This window comes from Periplaneta americana, chromosome 7 (genome assembly GCF_040183065.1).
Source record: "Periplaneta americana isolate PAMFEO1 chromosome 7, P.americana_PAMFEO1_priV1, whole genome shotgun sequence".
NCBI classification, from domain to species: domain Eukaryota; kingdom Metazoa; phylum Arthropoda; class Insecta; order Blattodea; family Blattidae; genus Periplaneta; species Periplaneta americana.
Genome location: NC_091123.1, coordinates 32,057,634 through 32,077,615, shown reverse-complemented (window position 1 = coordinate 32,077,615; position 19,982 = coordinate 32,057,634). Strand labels below are relative to the sequence as shown.

At 37.4% G+C, this 19,982-nt stretch overlaps 1 protein-coding gene across 4 annotated transcripts in view; it reads left to right on the top strand.

The window, feature by feature from the left end:
* The window catches only part of LOC138703032 (modifier of mdg4-like), a 193,548-nt gene that overhangs the window by 139,706 nt on the left and 33,860 nt on the right, over positions 1-19,982 (top strand). Inside the window, exon 7 of one of the 4 annotated variants that reach the window (XM_069830548.1) lies at positions 9,428-12,858. The exons of the other annotated variants lie outside the window; for them this stretch is intronic. Within the exon in view, the coding sequence (XP_069686649.1) occupies positions 9,428-9,690 (263 nt within the window). The 3' untranslated portion in view covers positions 9,691-12,858. Of the gene's footprint in view, positions 1-9,427; positions 12,859-19,982 lie in introns of those variants that run through there. 4 annotated transcript variants of the gene reach the window in all.

The following is a 19,982-nucleotide window of genomic DNA, read 5'->3' as shown; positions in this document are numbered from 1 at the left end:
CTGCACCACGCTGTACCTCCAAGGCAGTCGGTAAACGCGGACTACTACTGCAGGTTCCTGCAGCACCACCTTCGTCCAGCCCTCAAGAGAAAACGACGACACTTGGGGGTACAGAACCCCATCATTCTTCATGATAATGCAAAGAGCCACACCGCTGCTGCTGTCAAGGACCTCTTGCGTCGCTGGCAATGGGAGATTCTGGAACATCCTCCGTACTCACCCGATATGATCCATGCGATTACGATCTTTTCACCAAAGTGAAAGAACCACTGCGAGGGACCCGGTACAATACCAGAGATGAACTTATCCGTGCTTTAGGGCGGTCAATACGGAACATCAACAAAGTTGGACGCGCTGATGGTGTACGACGCCTTCCAAACATTTGGCAAAAGGTAATAAATAAGGGGGGCGACCATATAGAAGGTACGTAAATGTTGTACCCCTGTGAATAAAGCGATGTCAGAAATATCGAACTGTTGCCATTACTTTTTATCCAACCCAAGTAATTCTTCCTCATATTGAAGTACAATATTATCAACTGTCACAACGAGAAACAAATTTTAATTCATTCTTGACCCAAAGCCAGATTCTGGTGATTTCTGCAAGTCTTCCTAAAAGTAGGTACTACATTCGATTCAAAGGACTGTGATCGGCAAAGGTTTGTGACTGCTTCTTAAACCACTTTTCCCCATCTCTTAATGTCTGACTTGGACTTCGATCACGTCTGTTTTCTAAACAGATAGAGTTATATTAATTTCTGGTTATTTATATAATTAGGCTATTAGTCCTATTTTTTCTGAATTGTTTTCTATTAAAGATACGAGCCTAATCCTTTGATTAACAGGTAGTGTTTTTATTTTCTATGAAACTATCATTTTTGGATTCTTTTCATCCATATCTTCTATTTTCATCACTTTAGTTTATGTTATAACAACAATTAATAACATAGCCTAATTAGAGCCAATTTGAGTATGTTGCCATTCTGTGTAAATTTCATAAATAAAAACCCGACATTTTAAAGTAAACGTCAGATTTTATATAGATAAAGTTTGGTAATATTGTATTACGAGTAATATTTTTTTTTTTTTTTTTTTTTGAGAATTTATTACAATTTTACTGAGCGGGAGGAAGATCTTTTTTTTTTTTTTTTAGGTATTAGGCCTACGGCATTTTGTCTTTATGTTACATTGTAGTAAGAAAGTAACATTAACATGCGATCTTAGTCTTTTCTTTTTTCATTACATAAAGTACAAAATCTTGTACAGTAATAATAAAAATGGTTTGGGGATTTTTGTGGAAACAAAAATTTTCTGCATTCCTGATGTTGGATTTTTTTTTCATCTTTCTGTGTGCAATTTTGAAATAAAATCAGTAAGTTAAATATAAACCGAATAGCCAATCATACAAATTGATCTCATAGAGTAGGCCTACATAGACACAAATGTAGAACTTGTGGATATTAAAGTGTCCAAAAAGGAAGAATTACCTGAACTTTTAAAAATGACAGCTCTGAGTAACTTACATTAAGTAAACAGTAACCTATTGAATCATAGTGTGGAATATAATACAGATGATTCACTTAAATATGGAGAAGCTGGTTTTGAAGTTCATTGTGAAGAACTCTCACAATATGCTCCATTGTGCCAATATGCTAATAATTTCGACGGAGAAATCTTAGCTATCAGACCTGCTTTAGAAAATCTACTTTACAGATAGTAATCTTTAGCGATTATATGGCATCACTACAAGCATAACTACCGTACATCAACAACTGCAGCCATTATAACAAATAAGAAAATTGTATCTGGCTATTAAGATCAGAAATAGAGAAGTTATTCTTGAATCTTGAATGGATTAGTAGGACATGAAATTGCTGATTCTTTGCCAAAAAAAGGGAACATAAAAAATATAACAAGAAATTGAAGGAAAACAATATGAAGACGTAAATATACACAAGCATCTTGTGACGAAACCAAGAAAAATAGGTGTAGCTTAATTTCGATCATTGATTGGACATGATTGTCTTACATAACATCTCTTCAGAATGAAACTGATCAAAGAAAACTACTGCCCATTATGCAGGGGTCAGAATTTAACCTTAAATAAAGAACGTTTGTTAGAGTGCACTCATTTTGATGGTGATAAATAAAAGAATGATCATCAGGCTTCGAGACTTCGGACCCGATAAAGCAGTTCAGTGGGAAATCCGCATAACGGCGTACTGAGTGTAGTGGTAAAGCGTACAGTGGGTGGGGGTACTGTAGAATGAATGCCAACAAATACGCAAAGGAAAACGCTCTGGATTTGAAGGTTCTGACGAATAATTTGGTTTTCATACAAATCTATTTTCAAATTGTGTCTGAAACTATTACACGGTTAGAAAAGTCAGAGCAAGAGATGCCGGAAGCCCTGAAATTAGTTGAGGAAATGACACAGAGAATTAACGAAACACCAAGTACACCGGTTACTGAACGTGTAAAATAGAAGTGGAAATCAATTTTATGTAAAAATAACGGATATGGATCACTGTGTAATATAAACAGCAAATTAGTGGACATAGAGTCACCCGAGAATAAAGGACTGTCTCTTAGAGATTGCAGTGATGTTAGGTTTTTTCGTTTTGCTCCTATCACGTCATGCGACGTAGAGCGCAGCTTATCACAGTACAAACTATGTTTGACTGATAACCGAAAAATATTTACGTTTGGGACACTGAAAATGTATCTTGTTGTACATTGCAATTGCATTACTGTAACTGCATTTCCTAAAGACGACCAATAGGATAAATGAAGAAATGAAAATTGCTACATGTTTATTTATACCATTAACACTGTGTATAATTAAACTTAAATGCTTATAAAAGACAGGAGAATAAATGCTTTTCACATTCTTTTGACATTGTCATTGTGTAATGTAGGCCTATGTTTACTTTCAGAATGTACATACATATGTGTGTGTTTCCCCATACTACCGTACTCTACTCTAAATAGCAACTTTGTTACCTCAACACATCTCTACTTTCACTACCTGCAGCGAGTCAACAACTTATAGTACATCCACAGTAAACTTACTGTATCGGGTCCCAAGTCTCGAAGCCTGATGATCATGTATATTGGGAAATTAGGGAGAAAATGATTAATATCAATATTCCAGATAGCCACTAGCAAACAACCAACCATCTTTCTTTCTGTTCGTTGATCTGCATATAACCTTTTCTCCTACGCTATTCACTTGAAAAAAAATCTATATCACCATATGCATTTCCAAAAATTTTACGCAAAAATAGCATTAGTTTATTTGAAACCCTTATTCCAAGTTTTCACAAAAAAAGATTTACTGAAAATCGTCTCTTTTTCCCCCCACCCTTTCATAGAAAATAGTGTTGAATGAATGTTTCCGTAATAGTCTGCAGAATTAATATCTCAAATTAAAAATGAAGATCATGAGACAAAATTCCTTGGGATTGAAAGGACCTACATGACTGTTTGTGACAAGTTGTCTTAAACTTACCATTAAGGAAAGCGATCAATCAGCTCCACAGGTTTATTTACCCATTACGTCTACATGCTAGTTAGTAATGCAGGGGAGAATCACAAACAATTCTTAAATGTAGAGGTTGGTGATATGAATGCGAGAGGGTTTATAATTTTGATTAATTTAAATTAGTTGTGAAATAGGAAGGCTACTAAAAAATATATCTGTGCTGTATGTGCAGTAATAATGTGAACTATAGGTAGGCCCTATATTAATTTTGCAGTACACTGCTCCATCGATATAGGAGAAAGCCAATGTTTATCTATAACACGCGAAGCAAGTCCCCTGCAATCGGCAAGCTTCATGTTTAGGTAGAGCATGAAAGTCAAGGAATATTATAGACAGTAAAAATTCGATCATACGGGATTGGGTATTTAAGAGTTGTTAATTCATTACAAAAAGTTAATCTGATATAACGTTAATACAAATTAATTTTATTTCCTGGAATATATATCTATAAAATACAATGATAAATAAATAAATAAATAAAAAGATAAATAATGAAAGAAATAGGTAAATAAATAAATATATAAATAAAGAAAGACTAAGTCCTGGTTACATGCCACGACAAGATGTTTTTTTTTTTTTTTTTTTTTTTTTTTCAAGTTTTCGATTGTTATAAGTTAGGCCTATAGTCAGCCACCTGTCAGAGAATATTTTTCATTATGAAGAAAGGTAGTTACTACTGGATGTTCAGTTCAAAGTGTGTCATGGCTCGCTGTATGCCGTCATATGGCTAGTCGATGAGCCTAGAGAATTCAATCTTCCTACACTTCCGCAGAGGTGTATTACCTATGTGTCAGAGAAGTTGCATAGCAAGGACGGCGTTCATTCTGAAGAGTACTTACTGATATGTACGGTAACGCCGGTAGTGGCAGGAATGTGAACTGTTTGGAAACATGTACTGAGGTGGGTTTTTTTCTTACTGTCGGGATATGGGGAGAGGGTTAAGACGATTTCTTACGTATTTGTTTACATTAACTTCGACGGTCAACATGGACACGGAGCATTTGATTTGTGTTGTGGAATGTTGCCGCACGCAACCGATGATAACAAATACCCTGCGTACGACTTGGCCGCGCAAAACACAGTTCGAAAGAGGTTATGGTAGCACACAGACAGTACAGACCGCCATCTGTTGCTACGACGTTCAAGTTATATCGTACACTTTCTCAAGTTCAGATTGAACGCCTTGATTAATAGGCAACTTCTCTGACATAAAAGCTGAAACTCGCTTCAAATCGCTGACTCACAACAGTGACGTCATGACACACTTTGAAATGAACACCCAGTATATTACTTCCATCGAAGGGAGTAGAACATACTTAAAACATGCTATTGTAGATCACGTCTCTCTTCTAAACAGGTAACAGTAGGGCAAACTAATGTGGCCATCCTAGTAATCGCTTTCAATACGATTCGAACTATCAGAGAATTTTTTATTCTTTTTCTCTCTCTGCACTGTTTTCTTGGAATCTGTAGAAATCGAACCTCTGAGACCACGGGGTATGAGATAGAACAGCAGTAACTGGTCCCACCAATCGTCTCAGGCGACTTATCAGCTTAGGACTGCTTTGTAGCCATGCTGCCACAAATAATTTAAATGTATATATGTGGAGTGACATTCTCAATAGAGATTTCCATTATGCGAAAATATCGTTAAATTTTTGTGACAGGTGCTTCATTTATAACATCGAAAATTGTTTTAATTTATACTTTTAATATTATTATTCGCAATTAATTTTTCCTTGTATACCGATTATTTAATATGTACATAATACTATAAAATATCTATAAAGTAAAAAAAGAGAGACAAAATAAAAACTGGGCCTATCGTCTCGAAGTATGCGGAAATATATTTTTATCTCTTAAACTCTTTCGTAAAGCTATCGAGTAAAAAAAAAGGCATTTTGCCTAACTTCCGGGGTCTAGTAATAAGATAATCCATTGCCTCTCAGGGCTAATGAACGAATCTGTGACAGTGAAAACACGGAGACTTAGGCGGTAGTGTGGCTATTAATAGGCTTTAAACTCTGTGGAATGTGGAATACTGCATTGTCTGCTTTATTTATTTCTTTCACTTCATTTTTTATACTGTCACGGAGAACTCAACAGTTACAGACCATACAGAGAATCGGAAACATTTATTTTTAATCAAGATATCCTCTATAATGTCGTATATTTGTTTTGTCCTATTACTTAGCCTACGTCTTTACACTACATTAAAGTTATTCTTTTTATTACTTTATATTTGTTTGCGTAAAAGTGCGTGTGTATCCAATGCCTACCGACTTCACTTGCGTGGTTAGGCTCCGCATTTTGCAAATAGATGCCACGACTGTGAGCTATTTTCAAATTGCACACCACTTCGGCGAGTCACGCTATGCATGATGTGTCTGTGGAGAGTTATATCGTGTATCGTATATTAGGGTGAGTATATGTGTAAGTGTCCGTGTAAGTGTAGTGTAGGAAATGGATGAGGATGATGATGAAGATGAGGAAGGGAGAAGAGAAACCCGGTGCCGGCACGTAGCCTACTCCTGTCGAATAGCAACAAGGGGGCCACCAGACTTAACATCCTCGTCCAAGGACAATCACTATCAACAGACACATGCCTTCTCTTTATATGTACTACGGAGAGATTTGAGATTTAACCCAGGCATATTGGTGAACAATCTAGTGATTGGAAGTTGTGCACCGCCGCCTCTCCTAGTCCTGAGATAGAAATTTTACATGAAAATCTGTGACCTCGCCGGGAATCGAGCCCGGGCCGGCTAGTCTGGAGGCAGACGCTCTACCACAGAAATATAGTCGCGACGCTGTTATTCCCGGCGTGACTCCTCCTCTTTGCTTATGTCTTAGGAAGTCAAGGCTCTATAAAGGCTAGGTAGATAGTATCGTTCGCTATTTTTGTTCTTTCGTTGCCGAGCTACCATACGAGGGATCTGTTTGTCACAACGTTAAAGATTATCATGTCGTAGCTCCTATGATAATAAATCAAACGCACTGTAATTGAGCAAATAATTGAGCGGCAAATAACGTCCTCGTGTGCTTTCTGCGAACGCCAACGAAAGAGCCAAAATGGCGGGCGATTATATATTAAATATTTATCCAGCCTTAGGAAATGCTTAACATCTTCATCAGCGAATCACAAGACGCACACGTTTAAATGTAGCCGACCTGCAACGTGATTGGCTGCCGGAAATTAGAGCGACGGGAGTAAATAACTCGACGAACTCTTCGTGTAAAAGTTGAAGCAAAGATTTCAAGAGTGAATTAATATTATGAAATGTGAAGTTGCATTACTGTACCTACAACTAAAATTCTTTAGCATACAACAAATCTTTGTGTATTTTCGTGAAGATAGGTCATCAGGAAGTTTTTCGAAGCGCGAAATGTGGAAAGTTAGTCTATAGTTTGCTGTGTCTACAGTCACGCTAACATCCTATATTGTGCGATCAGGCAGCTTCCTTCCTCCTGTATGTTGGATGAGTGATAAGACTAGCTGTTGGCTCCGACTTTTCCAGACATGGCATCTTGAGGGTAAACTTCTTTCATCAAAAGTGTTTGGCATGCTTTAAAGGAATCCATTTACCGATACTTCCGAATAAGGAGAACACAGTGTTTGATTGTGAACTATTTATTGCGTAATAATCAAGCTCACGTTAATGAAGCATGAATGTGTGAAGGTCAGAGGAAGATTTCAAATCACTTAGAGGTGAGAGAGTATATGTTTTACAAGATTCAAGCTTTATATGTGTAATTGTCATTACAGTCTAAAAATATTTTATTTTATTGCAAAAAGTTTTAAGGGGAGGCAGAGGTGAATATTTCAAAATCCACAAAATTTATCTGCTTTGTTTGAAATTGATCATGGATACTAAGTATGTTATTAGTAATGGACATACCAAGTTTCAACTTTCTAAGTACAATAGTTCTGTAAATATTAATAATTTTATAAAACTTTATATCGTTTGATATAAAATGCTCCGTGCACCATATTGTAAGAAATTTTCAATATTTCTTTTTATTTATATGTTCAGAGAAGGTATATAAATAATGATAGTATTAGTTTATTATGGGAATAATATAGTAATACAGTTATCCTGGTTTTAATTTCATACTTTTGAAGGACACAAAATCAAAAACTAACATCGGAATATGAAAATAAAGATAATAAAAATGGAAGAAACCAAATTTTCATTTTTTCTTCAGTTTTGTTCGAAAATTTCACCTCTGCCTCCTCTTAAGCCACTATCGACTGAATCACTGAATTTTCCTTTTTTTGGCATATAGGATTTCAGGACTTAAGTAAAATACTACGAAGCGTGTACTGTATATGCTGTTTCGTTTGAAGACAAAACTGTTAGCTTTTTAAAATTTGGACATGTAGAACTCTACTTGCATCTTTACTATTCATGTCGCTGTATTGAATTCCTTTATTCTAAGTAAATGTAATTATAGTAGAATTAACGTTTCTTTCGACTTCTGACAACTCTCTAGCCGCGTGGCTGGTCGTCGCTAGCTGGTTGAGTCACGGGTTGTCGTCATACAGGGGCGTACGCAAGTGTGGATTACCGGGTTAAACCCCTCCCCCCCCCCTTAACTTAAAAAGAAAATGACATATTTAGATTGAGTATTTTTTTTATCCATAATCGTTTTTTCTTCTCTAATTTTTCACTGTCAGAGTAACAAAATCTACATCGGCATAAGACATAGTCCTCCTACACCTCCTTCAATATATTCATCATGATAATTACATTCTTCATCTTTGGTGAGTTTCATGCTCCATTATTGTGTTTAATTAAATTTATTTCAGTATATTTGTTTGTTTCCATGGATTCTTGTGTAAATTGGAGATCTTACCTATTATATATATATATTTTTATTTTATTGGGTTATTTTACGACGCTGTATCAACATCTCAGATTATTTAGCGTCTGAATGAAATGAAGGTGATAATGCCGGTGAAATGAGTCCGGGGTCCAGCACCGAAAGTTACCCAGCATTTGCTCGTATTGGGTTGAGGGAAAACCCCGGAAAAAACCTCAACCAGGTAACTTGCCCCGACCGGGATTCGAACCCGGGCCACCTGGTTTCGCGGCCAGACGCGCTGACCGTTACTCCACAGGTGTGGACCCTATCATATATAAATAACTATTGACTAAATATATACTGTAGATAATTATATTGTGTAAGTGTAATTACAAAATTAAACACAAGTTAAAATTTGTTAAAAATTGGATGGCTGTGAAAAAAATTAAGTTCCAAAAATTTTATAGGCTAAGGATATTCGTGAATATTGGAACTTAGTATAGGCTAATATTAATAAATGTACCGTAACAATAATAATAATAATAATAATAATAATAATAATAATAAGCAAAATGTAAAATCCCGATAATGTAAATTGTAAACAAAATTTTAATAATAACTCCCTCTTGACAAAATTCTGCGTACGCCACTGTCGTCATAGCAACGAAGGTTAACCATAGAAGTAGCCAATTACCCTTTGACTTATCCTACTTTCCTCTTCCAAGCTTACGGAACAGTGCTGCCACATCGAACATATCGCTGATTGATCGGCTCCCAGTAGAAGCAAGTTGGCAACACTGCCATGACAGTAGACCCTTAAGTCACACGGCTAATGAGCTGTCAGAAGTCGAAAGAAACGTTAATTATACATATATTCTGACAAATAATTTGTTTAACACGTACAATAAATGTTATGATATCGTCATTAAATGAACTAATTAAAAACTTACGCATATAAAACAAATTTCTTGAAAGAAATTAATTGTAGGCCTAAATAAGGAATAGAAACTGTCTTGATTACATTTTAATAATGTAATGGTTTGTTGAATTACATATGGTCACTTTCTCTGTGCTACAGGCTCACCTGAGAATTGTGCATGGATTGCCACAGCTCACCTCAATATCAAGTGTCCCCTGTGTTCACGGGATTTTGTCAACAAATCAAACCTCAACATCCACATCCGCGATGTGCACAGTGATGAACGGGGACCTTTCTCGTGTCCTCAGTGTGGCAAACAAGTGAAGAATAGGAGTTGTCTTCGTGTTCACATGTATCAGCAACACCGAAAAAAAGAGTCTACTGGAAAGGCTGTGACAGATTCTCTTGTTGTGCCACCCTAATGTGGTCTATGGTACACTATACTAAAAGCCAGGTTGTGAACCGACTAAACCGGAAGGAACTTTCTGTTGCTCTCTTTCTGAGCTCTGTTGCCACATAGTGGCGCGAGATTCAAAGCATGTTCAGCGTTTAAAATAACTACTGACTATAGTTCTCGATAACACTATCAACAATATTAGTAATTAAAATTGCTGTTTTTAAGAAAGCACGAGCTAATGACGCTGGTACGAAATGCGACTCGTAATGCACGTGGTACTGCAAATGGAGTAGGAAGTTTGGCTACACTGTCTCCGTGATTCCGTTGCCAGATTTTCGTTAGCAGACGACATTTTCGCGTGAGGTCCAATGAAAAGCTCCGTTCTCCTTCCCCTCTCTACCCCGCCATACTCAACGTGTCATCGCTGCACAGGCTACCCCTCTAACCCGCACTTTCCTCTCGCCCTGACAACTACTTCCTGTTTAGTCGGTTCATAACCTGGCTTTTAGTATACAATCTGCTTCATTGTGAAACATAATATTTTGAACTTCCTTTTGCCATTGTGCCTATTTTTCAATTAAAATAAGTATTACAAAAATATAATGTATACAAGTTACATAATATATGATCATATACGTAACTTCCTCTATAGGAGATTGTCATAATGTTTACTATGAAGCTTTAGATATATTTTATAGCTAACTCATAAAGTGGGTTAATAAGCATTCTATATTGTAGTGAGAAAATCAGAGATATGGTTTTGTTTACTTTGACAACCATTAGCATTTTAAATTTGAGACATTCCATATGCAAGTGTTCCACAAGTTTGGAATATTATTTATTTTGTGTTTCGTCATGAAAATATTTGTACTATACTTCGTTCCATAATGTTTGACAGGAGAAGTAACATTGCCGGCAGAGGATGAGAGAAGTATAATTGCTATTCAACCAATGACAGATTCCATTTCACGTTTCTCTTTAAGTTGGACGGTCTGAAACGTTCTACCCCCGCCCAACTAGACCTCTGCCATTAGTTGAATAGCAATTATACTTCTCTCCTCCTCTGCCGGCAATGTTACTTCTCCTGTCAAACATTATGGAACGAAGTATAGAACGTTTAGACTTCACTTACATTTGTTAGAATGATAAAGGAGTTTAAAATGTTGGACATGGTAGTAGAATATCCTACATTGCAAATACATCTTAATTTTTACCGACTTCTATTTTTTTAGTTTGCTTGTTCTGTGCAGAATTATTGGAAATAACCTTACCAGAAGTGAAAATTGCATTCCACTATTACAAAAATATTTTAAAATCAATAAGGTACACGTACCAAATAACGCCACCTTAACACTTCAGTCACTTTTGCTTTGGAAATAAGTTATGTACAAACACGAAAATTATGAAATAGAAACTGTAATCTTATCTTTACAAAATAGCACAATGAAAATGGATATATTATATACCGAACAAGAATTAGAACTCAAATAGGAAAACTTTGTAAACTGGCGTTATTAGGAACAGGTTGTCCAATTAACGCCACCTATTTTCTAGTAACCTATTCACTTGTAATTGTTAATGAATTATTTTTCCTAAGCGACTCAAATTGAATTAAGCGACTAAATTTGAGTTTCTGTTAATAAAAGATACAAAATCACTCAAAACTAATGAAAGATTATTGATCTGAAACTGAAACACGAGATGGATTAGGAAAATATGTTTTCCAGTGACTCCTTACTTAAAAAAAAGAGACAATGTGACACAGTAGAAAGTTATTAAACACAAAAGCATTTACCTTAGTTTAATATGAATGTTTTACAATAAGTAAAACAAAAAAATTAAGTTATGTAAAATAAAAATAAAAATTAAGAGTTCGATAAGCAATTGAACCAATATCATCACTGCACATTCTGAACATTTGTAAGTTGAAAGCTTAGTGATTTTCTTCATGTTTTCACACTGATGCTGTACTGTCAACCTTAGTACTAACATAACCTAAAATTTTGTCTGTAGACCTTTAACGCCACATGGCGTTAAAGCGTACTGAGTACTTGATAACATAACATGCCTTTTTCTCTAACATTTTCAAATTTTATAGATAGCAGATACTTTCTATACATAGAAGAATGTTTAAGGGTCACGAAAAATATATAGTTTAATATAGTTATTATTTGCTCAACACACAAAATAAAATATTGCCTCTTACCTTGATATAAGAACAGCCATTCACTATCAACACACAACAGGAAAATGATGGAATATAATGTCACTCGTAAATGTCAGCGGACAGCTAGTAACTCATTTCATCACTAGATTGCAAGCGAATGCAGGCTACAGTAGTGCACTACCGAAAACTTGTGTCGTTAACAAATTTTAATAGGGTGGCGTTAAAGGTATACATGGCGTTATTTGGCTCAGGGACCTTAGCAGAATATCCTACATCGCAAATACGTCTTAATTTTTACCGACTTCTATTTTTTTAGTTTGCTTGTTCTGTGCAGAATTGGAAATAACCTTACCAGAAGTGAAAATTGCATTCCACTATTACAAAAATACTTTAAAATCAATATTAAAGTATCTGTCGAAGTATTTACATTTATATAATTTTATGTTTTAACCGCTAATAATTTAATAAAGCGACATTTTATTTTTCTTTTGTACTTTTCCAAAATCATTGTTATAGGCTATTAACGGAGAAAATACACATTGTAGCCTTATTTACTTATTGGACTCAGGACTTGATACCAAAATAAATGATAACCAGAGAGTTGTAATCCCCATAATTTTACCCCTGTTAAAAATATAAAGTATAATATATAGTAATACAACAGCTTTTCCTCATTTACAACGAAAGAACACTTACAGGTGGGACTCAAACTTTACCTGTCCTTCCCAAGAACGCATTTTTGTGCATAAATTAGTTTGCGAACTATTTTTTTTTTTCAATTCAGTTTAATAGTGGAATGTGTTATATTTCGAGAATTGTCCGTTGAGAAAGAGATTCAAATTGACTAATTAGTTATTATAAACATGAAACATATACTATACACTGTAATGTTAATTTAGTTATAGTTTGTTTTATAGTTCCCTAATTTTTTTACATACGTTTTATTTTTGTTTACATTGTATTCAAATTATTTAATAAACTACTTACAGTTTCTTCAAACCATTGTTTCAGTGACTATTTGTAATATTTTATGTGTTACCTTCTAAAATTGCAGTGGTATAGGCCTACAAATTAAATTACTTAATCGTAAGAAAATTGAACGTTTACTCGTGATTCTGTTGTTCCTCTGTGTACGTACATATGACAGCGATTGTTCGTAGTACAGTAGAGCATCGATTATCCGAAACAATTGGGGACGGGGGATGTTCGGATAACCGATCATTTACGGAAACAAATTGTACCGGTGTCATAGGAGCAGTATGAAACAAAGAAACACTGATAGGGGAATATGGGGCAGGACGGGGTATAGCCTCTATCTTCCCAACAAGTAGTGCAATCTACCGAATTCTTTTAGAACTTCGTCAACTCATGTAAATATATCATCACACAACACTTACTGCCATTCCTTGCATCTGTTGTATGTTATTCGGTTGCTGCATCATATTGTATCATTCATTTGCAACTTTAAAGTGTTCTCTTGTTACACGTAAGTAGAAATGAGATTTATTTAGATAATCTATTTTAATGTCATATTATAGAGTGCTTACCTGGCTTTTAATTCCGAAACTTTCTTAAATTTCGTGCGTTATTTTTCCTGCCAATACCTCATAACTTAGAAATTGTGACTATGGGGAAAAACAGGGTGGGGCATAACAGGGCAGTACGTCCTGCCCCACGTCATATTTAATTAAATTTCACCTCCTGTAATGGGTTGTTCGTTCTGTTGTTTGTCAGAAGAAGGTTGGATTAGATGCGTATCAAGTCTGAAATGGGCTCACAATTGTTGCGCAGGAGTAGACAGTGAAGACGAGGATGCCACGCACATTTGCGTATTTTGCGAATGACTTTTTCTCAAGTAAACTTGTAAAATGTTGTAGTATTCACACTTTCAGTATATAATTTTTGTCACTTTTGCCATTTAATTATTTAAAAAAAATAGCTACCCCATATTGCCCCATACGTGGGGCAGAACGGGACAAAACACACATTTCGAAAAAACTAATTTATTTTAAGGTTATAATGACCGGATTTCACTCGAAGTGCATATTTTTTTACTTGTTTACAGTGTAATAAAAGCATATATGTCATAAAACCTATACATTTACATTATTTGATACCAAATAAAAACATTCAAACATTAACTACCCCGTCCTGCCCCATGTTCCCCTATTAAACACAAACCTGTAACACAGGTACAGTATATATTTTGTATCACACGTCTTACAAATAACACAGAGAACTGACAAGTTCAAAATGGTCATTAAAGTAGGCCTAGAGTTTAGGAAAAGAAGTCCATTTTTTCTTTTTTGCTTCAGAGCTGAGACTCGTTTTTTTTTTTTTTTTTTGCCGCTAAATCTCGCAAACAGCGCTAGCGAAACTTCTACGTGGCGCGCACGCAAATTTGAATTTTCCGACTGAAACGCTTTCGGTTAACCGATGTTTCGGTTGATCAATATTCGGATAATCGATGCTCTACTGTGTGTCCTTTTTCGGTACGATAGTTACTGTGTACTTACATCTATAAATTTTTACTTTCTGAAAAGGGTTTCAATCCATGTAACCATAGGCGGAGAGAGAACCGTTTCCTTGAGGGGGGGGGGACAAAGCAAAACCATAGAATCCTCAAATAACGGGGTTATAGGGGACAATTTACCTCCTCCCTCCGTTGTAGCTTGACCATGGTACAGAATATCGGAATATGATCCTTTAATAAAGGTATTTTCGGGGACATGTTTCTTACATTCATATCCGCGATGTTTCGGACCGAATTGTACAGGGCTTGAACTGTAGGTCTACTGTACAGAAACACATGTTTACATCAATAAAACTACGTAACAGTGCTAACAGAAACTTTTTTATATGAAGCTTACCTTTCTAAAGATATCATATGAAATGTAAACTCGAATTATTTTATTTAATCCCGGCTTTAAGTTTACATTTTATACCGGATCATCTTTCTTTTTTCTGCATTGTTGTGCAGTATGTTACTCACACATCTCCAAATGGCGGCCTGCATACCTGCAGACTTCTAACACTGAGTACAGACTGTTACAAAAGAAACGTTACAGTAATTCCATTCTTCAAATGCCGTATAGAAATTCTTATACATTGATAAATTTAAAATAAATATTATAGTCCAGACACATGATCTGAAGACATTAATTAATCAATTTAAGCACAGAAACTTAATCATAAACAAAAGCAAAAAAGATCTTTTGAATTCAATATTTTCTAATGTTAATAGAAAAAAAAAGTGTTCAGATAAGTTCAGGGGGGGGGCAGTGCCCCCATGCCTCACTATAACTCCGCCTATGCATGCAACATAGATCTAACTCCTACAGAAAGGAATAAGTAACGAAATATGAGGAAGGGAGTTTCTTTTTTTTAATGAAATTACCTATATACAGAATAAGTTGTTATTAAAGTCGTATAAACAATTTCAATACCAAATAATATTGTACGTCCACACCTGTGGAGTAACGGCTAGCACGTCTGGCCGCGAAACCAGGTGGCCCGGGTTCGATTCCCGGTCGGGGCAAGTTACCTGGTTGAGGTTTTTCCCGGGGTTTTCCCCTCAACCCAATATGAGTAAATTCTGGGTAACTTTCGGTGCTGGACCCCGGATTCATTTCACCGGCATATTCACCTTCATCTGATTCAGACGCTAAATAACCTAAGATGTTGATCAAGTGTCGTAAAATAACCTACTAAAATAAAAAATAATAATAGTGTACGCTTAGTCATACTTGAAAAGAAGTTCGTTCTACGTTCTTTGCTATGAGCAAACTTGTCGATAACTTTCTGGTTTAAATTGAAAACATTCATGATAAAGTCTTTTCCCACTGAAAGCATTGCTAATGCCGAAAACCTCTCTTGTTTCGTGGTATTTTTTTATAGTCTGCTCTATGTTCAGAGCTCAAGTGTACCATCCTAAAATTTTAACTTCCAGCTTCTCTTCTGCCAAGTGCATACTGAAGGATTTTACAGCAAACTGGACATTGAATAATTCATGTTGAAAATGCATTCTTTGAGTCACTGCCGAGTTTAAATGCACAATACTGATAACAATGGTGGTATTCACGTACCAATACACAGCTTATGGAATATCTACTCTATAGTCCGTCCCAGAAATCTATAGACTAGAAAGACGAAATAAGATCTGTGCGCAAGTGGTATGTGGGAGGGCCAGGGCCAATGACCGCTCTGGGGGGAGGCATTGGTTGAACGAAGCTACCAATCGCTTGCAGGAAGGGGATCATTTTTATCTGAACTCTCTACAACGAGCATCTTACCCCTTAGCGGCCTCGAGCTGATACTGCCCGCAATACACTCCAGCACAGATAGACTCCAGTCACTCTGCAGATTTCTGGAATGGACCATAGATGCGCGCACGAGAAACGAGTGACAATTCTGGTCGTCTCTTGGGTGCCAGAGCAATTGCGACACCTCCCTGTCCAGCTGCAACGAGCATTACCAAATTCCGGTCATCTATTGGATGACAAAGCAATTGCCACACCTCGTTATCTAGCTGCAACTAGCATTACCAAATTTCGGTCATCTGTTGGGTGCCAAGTAAATGCCACACCTCGCTGTCCATCTGCAATCCGCATTCCCAAATTCCGGTCATCTATGGGTGCCAAAGCAATTGCCACACCTCGCTGTCTAGCTGCAACTAGCATTACCAAATTTCGGTCATCTGTTTGGTGCCAAAGCAATTGCCACACCTCGCTGTCCAGCTGCAACTAGCATTACCAAATTTCGGTCATCTGTTGGGTGCCAAAATAATTGCCACACCTCGCTGTCCATCTGCAATTCGCATTCCCAAATTCCGGTCATCTATTGGGTGCCAAAGCAATTGCCACATCTCGCTGTCTAGCTGCAACTAGCATTACCAAATTGCGGTCATCTGTTGGGTGTCAAAAGTAATTGCCACACCTCGCTGTCCATCTGCAATCCGCATTACCAAATTCCGGTCATCTATTGGGTGCCAAAGCAATTGCCACACCTCGCTGTCTAGCTGCAACTAGCATTACCAAATTCTTGTCATCTGTTGGGTGTCAAAGCAATTGCCACACCTCGCTGTCTAGCTGCAACTAGCATTACCAAATTTCGGTCATCTGTTGGGTGCCAAAGTAATTGCCACACCTCGCTGTCTAGCTGCAACTAGCATTACCAAATTCCGGTCATCTATTGGATGCCAAAGCAATTGCCACACCTCGCTGTCTAGCTGCAACTAGCATTACCAAATTCCGGTCATCTATTGGATGCCAAAGCAATTGCCACACCTCGTTGTCTAGCTTCAACTAGCATTACCAAATTCCGGTCATGTATTGGGTGCCAAAGCAATTGCCACACCTCGCTGTCTAGCTGCAACTAGCATTACCAAATTCCGGTCATCTATTGGGTGCCAAAGCAATTGCCACACCTCGCTGTCCAGCTGCAACTAGCATTACCAAATTCCGGTCATCTATTGGGTGCCAAAGCAATTGCCACACCTCGCTGTCTAGCTTCAACTAGCATTACCAAATTCCGGTCATCTATTGGGTGCCAAAGCAATTGCCACACCTCGCTGTCTAGCTTCAACTAGCATTACCAAATTCCGGTCATCTATTGGGTGCCAAAGTAATTGCCACACCTCCCTGTCTAGCTTCAACTAGCATTACCAAATTCCGGTCATCTATTGGGTGCCAAAGCAATTGCCACACCTCGCTGTCTAGCTTCAACTAGCATTACCAAATTCCGGTCATCTATTGGGTGCCAAAGTAATTGCCACACCTCGCTGTCTAGCTTCAACTAGCATTACCAAATTCCGGTCATCTATTGGGTGCCAAAGCAATTGCCACACCTCGCTGTCCAGCTGCAACTAGCATTACCAAATTTTGGTCATCTGTTGGGTGCCAAAGTAATTGCCACACCTCGCTGTCTAGCTTCAACTAGCATTACCAAATTCCGGTCATCTATTGGGTGCCAAAGCAATTGCCACGTCTCGCTGTCCAGCTGCAACTAGCATTACCAAATTTTGGTCATCTGTTGGATGGCAAAGTAATTGCCACACCTCGCTGTCTAGCTGCAACTAGCATTACCAAATTTCGGTCGTCTATTGGATGCAAAGCAATTGGCACATCTCGCTGTCCAGCTGCACTTGTGAATGTGCGCGCACGAGAAACTAGTGAGAATTCTGATCATCTATTGAATAGCAGAGCAATTGTTACATCTGGCTTGTCGGCTGCAACCAGTGTTCCCCCTGCTTAATGTCACGCCTCCATTTATGGAATATGTATGCTATGGTCCGTCCCAGAATCTGTAGAGTAGAAAGACGAAACAAGACCTCTGCGCATGTGGTATGTGGGAGGACAGGACCAATGATTGCTCTGGGGAAGGGGTTGCTTGAACGAAACGAGCTTGCAGGAAAGGGATCTGTAGATATTAAGAAATCTGGCCACACTTTCTGTTAACACCATCTGCTATCACTAGCATCTTGCCCCTTAGCGGCCTCGAGCTGATCCTGCCCGCAATACAGTCAGGCATAGAAAGACTCCGCCAATTCCCTCCACCCACTTACTTCACAGATTCATGGAACGGACCATAGATGCTCGCGCACGGAAACAAGTGAGAATTCCCATCATCTATTGGGTGACAGAGCTATTACCATACCTCGCTGTCCAGCCTTCGCTTGTGGAATATCTACACCAGATGCGCGCGCACGAGAAACTAGTGAGAATTCTGGTCTTCTATTGGGTGGCAGAGCAATCAATTACCACGTCTTGCTGACTGAAGAAACTAGTTTTGTCGCTGTGACGCAGAACTCCAAACCAATCGCTGCTCAGAATTACTGAATTTAAATGCTATGGGAGAAGCAAAAATCCAATCTCAATTAAATTAAATTAATGCAATAAAGATGGTGGAAAAGTTATGGTTGTGCAAACAAGCAATCATTCCAGAAACCATCACACATATAATGAAGACGTTCTAGTCTTTCAGTTTTCCTTTAATTCAAATTTCGTTGCTTCAATAGAACTGTTACTCAGTTTCCTAAGAAATTAATTCGAAATACCGAATTTCCAATTGCTTGAACTTGATGATTATGAAAAATGCAGTCCGAGGCGGCGATTCTTAAGATAGTATGAAAATTATAAAGAAATCCGTACGTTACGTAAATTATACATCTTTTGTAAGGAGTGACTAGTGACACAATTAGAAGTAAAGCCAATGAAGTGGCTACTACAGCCCGTGGTATATCAAGGCAAGTGTAGATAGGTAAAGTAAAATTAAATTTTGCATTTAATTTAATTTATTTAACTAGCTAGCTAGCTAGTGAATACAAATTAAAATTATAAAACAAAAATTATTTTTTTTTTTTTTTGCAAATTTGCTTTGCAACTGCGCATTACACTGGCCAGGAAACATTTTTCTTTATTTGAAGACCTTAAAAATTGAGGTGCGCATTAGATTTGATGGCGCGTTAGATTCGAGTAATTACTCATATTCCTCGAAATCCACCAAATGTATGTTTTATTTAACGACGCTCGCAACTGCAGAGGTTATATCAGCGTCGCCGGATGTGCCGGAATTTTGTCCCGCAGGAGTTCTTTTACATGCCAGTAAATCTGCTGACATGAGCCTGTCGCATTTAAGCACACTTAAGTGCCATCGACCTGGTCCGGGATCGAACCCGCAATCTTGGGCATAGAAGGCCAGCGCTATACCAACTCGCCAACCAGGTCGACCGAAATCCACCAATAGGCTAATATATTCTAATAGTCCCGCCAAACAGAGACCATCTCTCTATCAGCAGAGAGGATCACCTTAACCAGCATTTTTCTGTTCCACAGCTTCTCCTTTACTGATAGAAGAGAAGTATTACAGCCAAGTTTCACCGTTAGTGACAGACAAAACATGACATTTCATATTCTAAATCATGACTGCAAACGGTATGGGAACAAGGATTTGCACGACTCACGGTGACAATAACGCCAAAAAATAAATATTTCATAATGTTTTGGTAAAAGTTTCATTTTTCATAAAAGCTTCATACGTTTTTGTTTCATATTTTGCACGATTCACCCCCCCCCCCCGGTTAATATTTAGGCCTATATAACTACCACTGAACCAGGCTTTCCATATTATAATATTCCAATAGAGATGTTTTC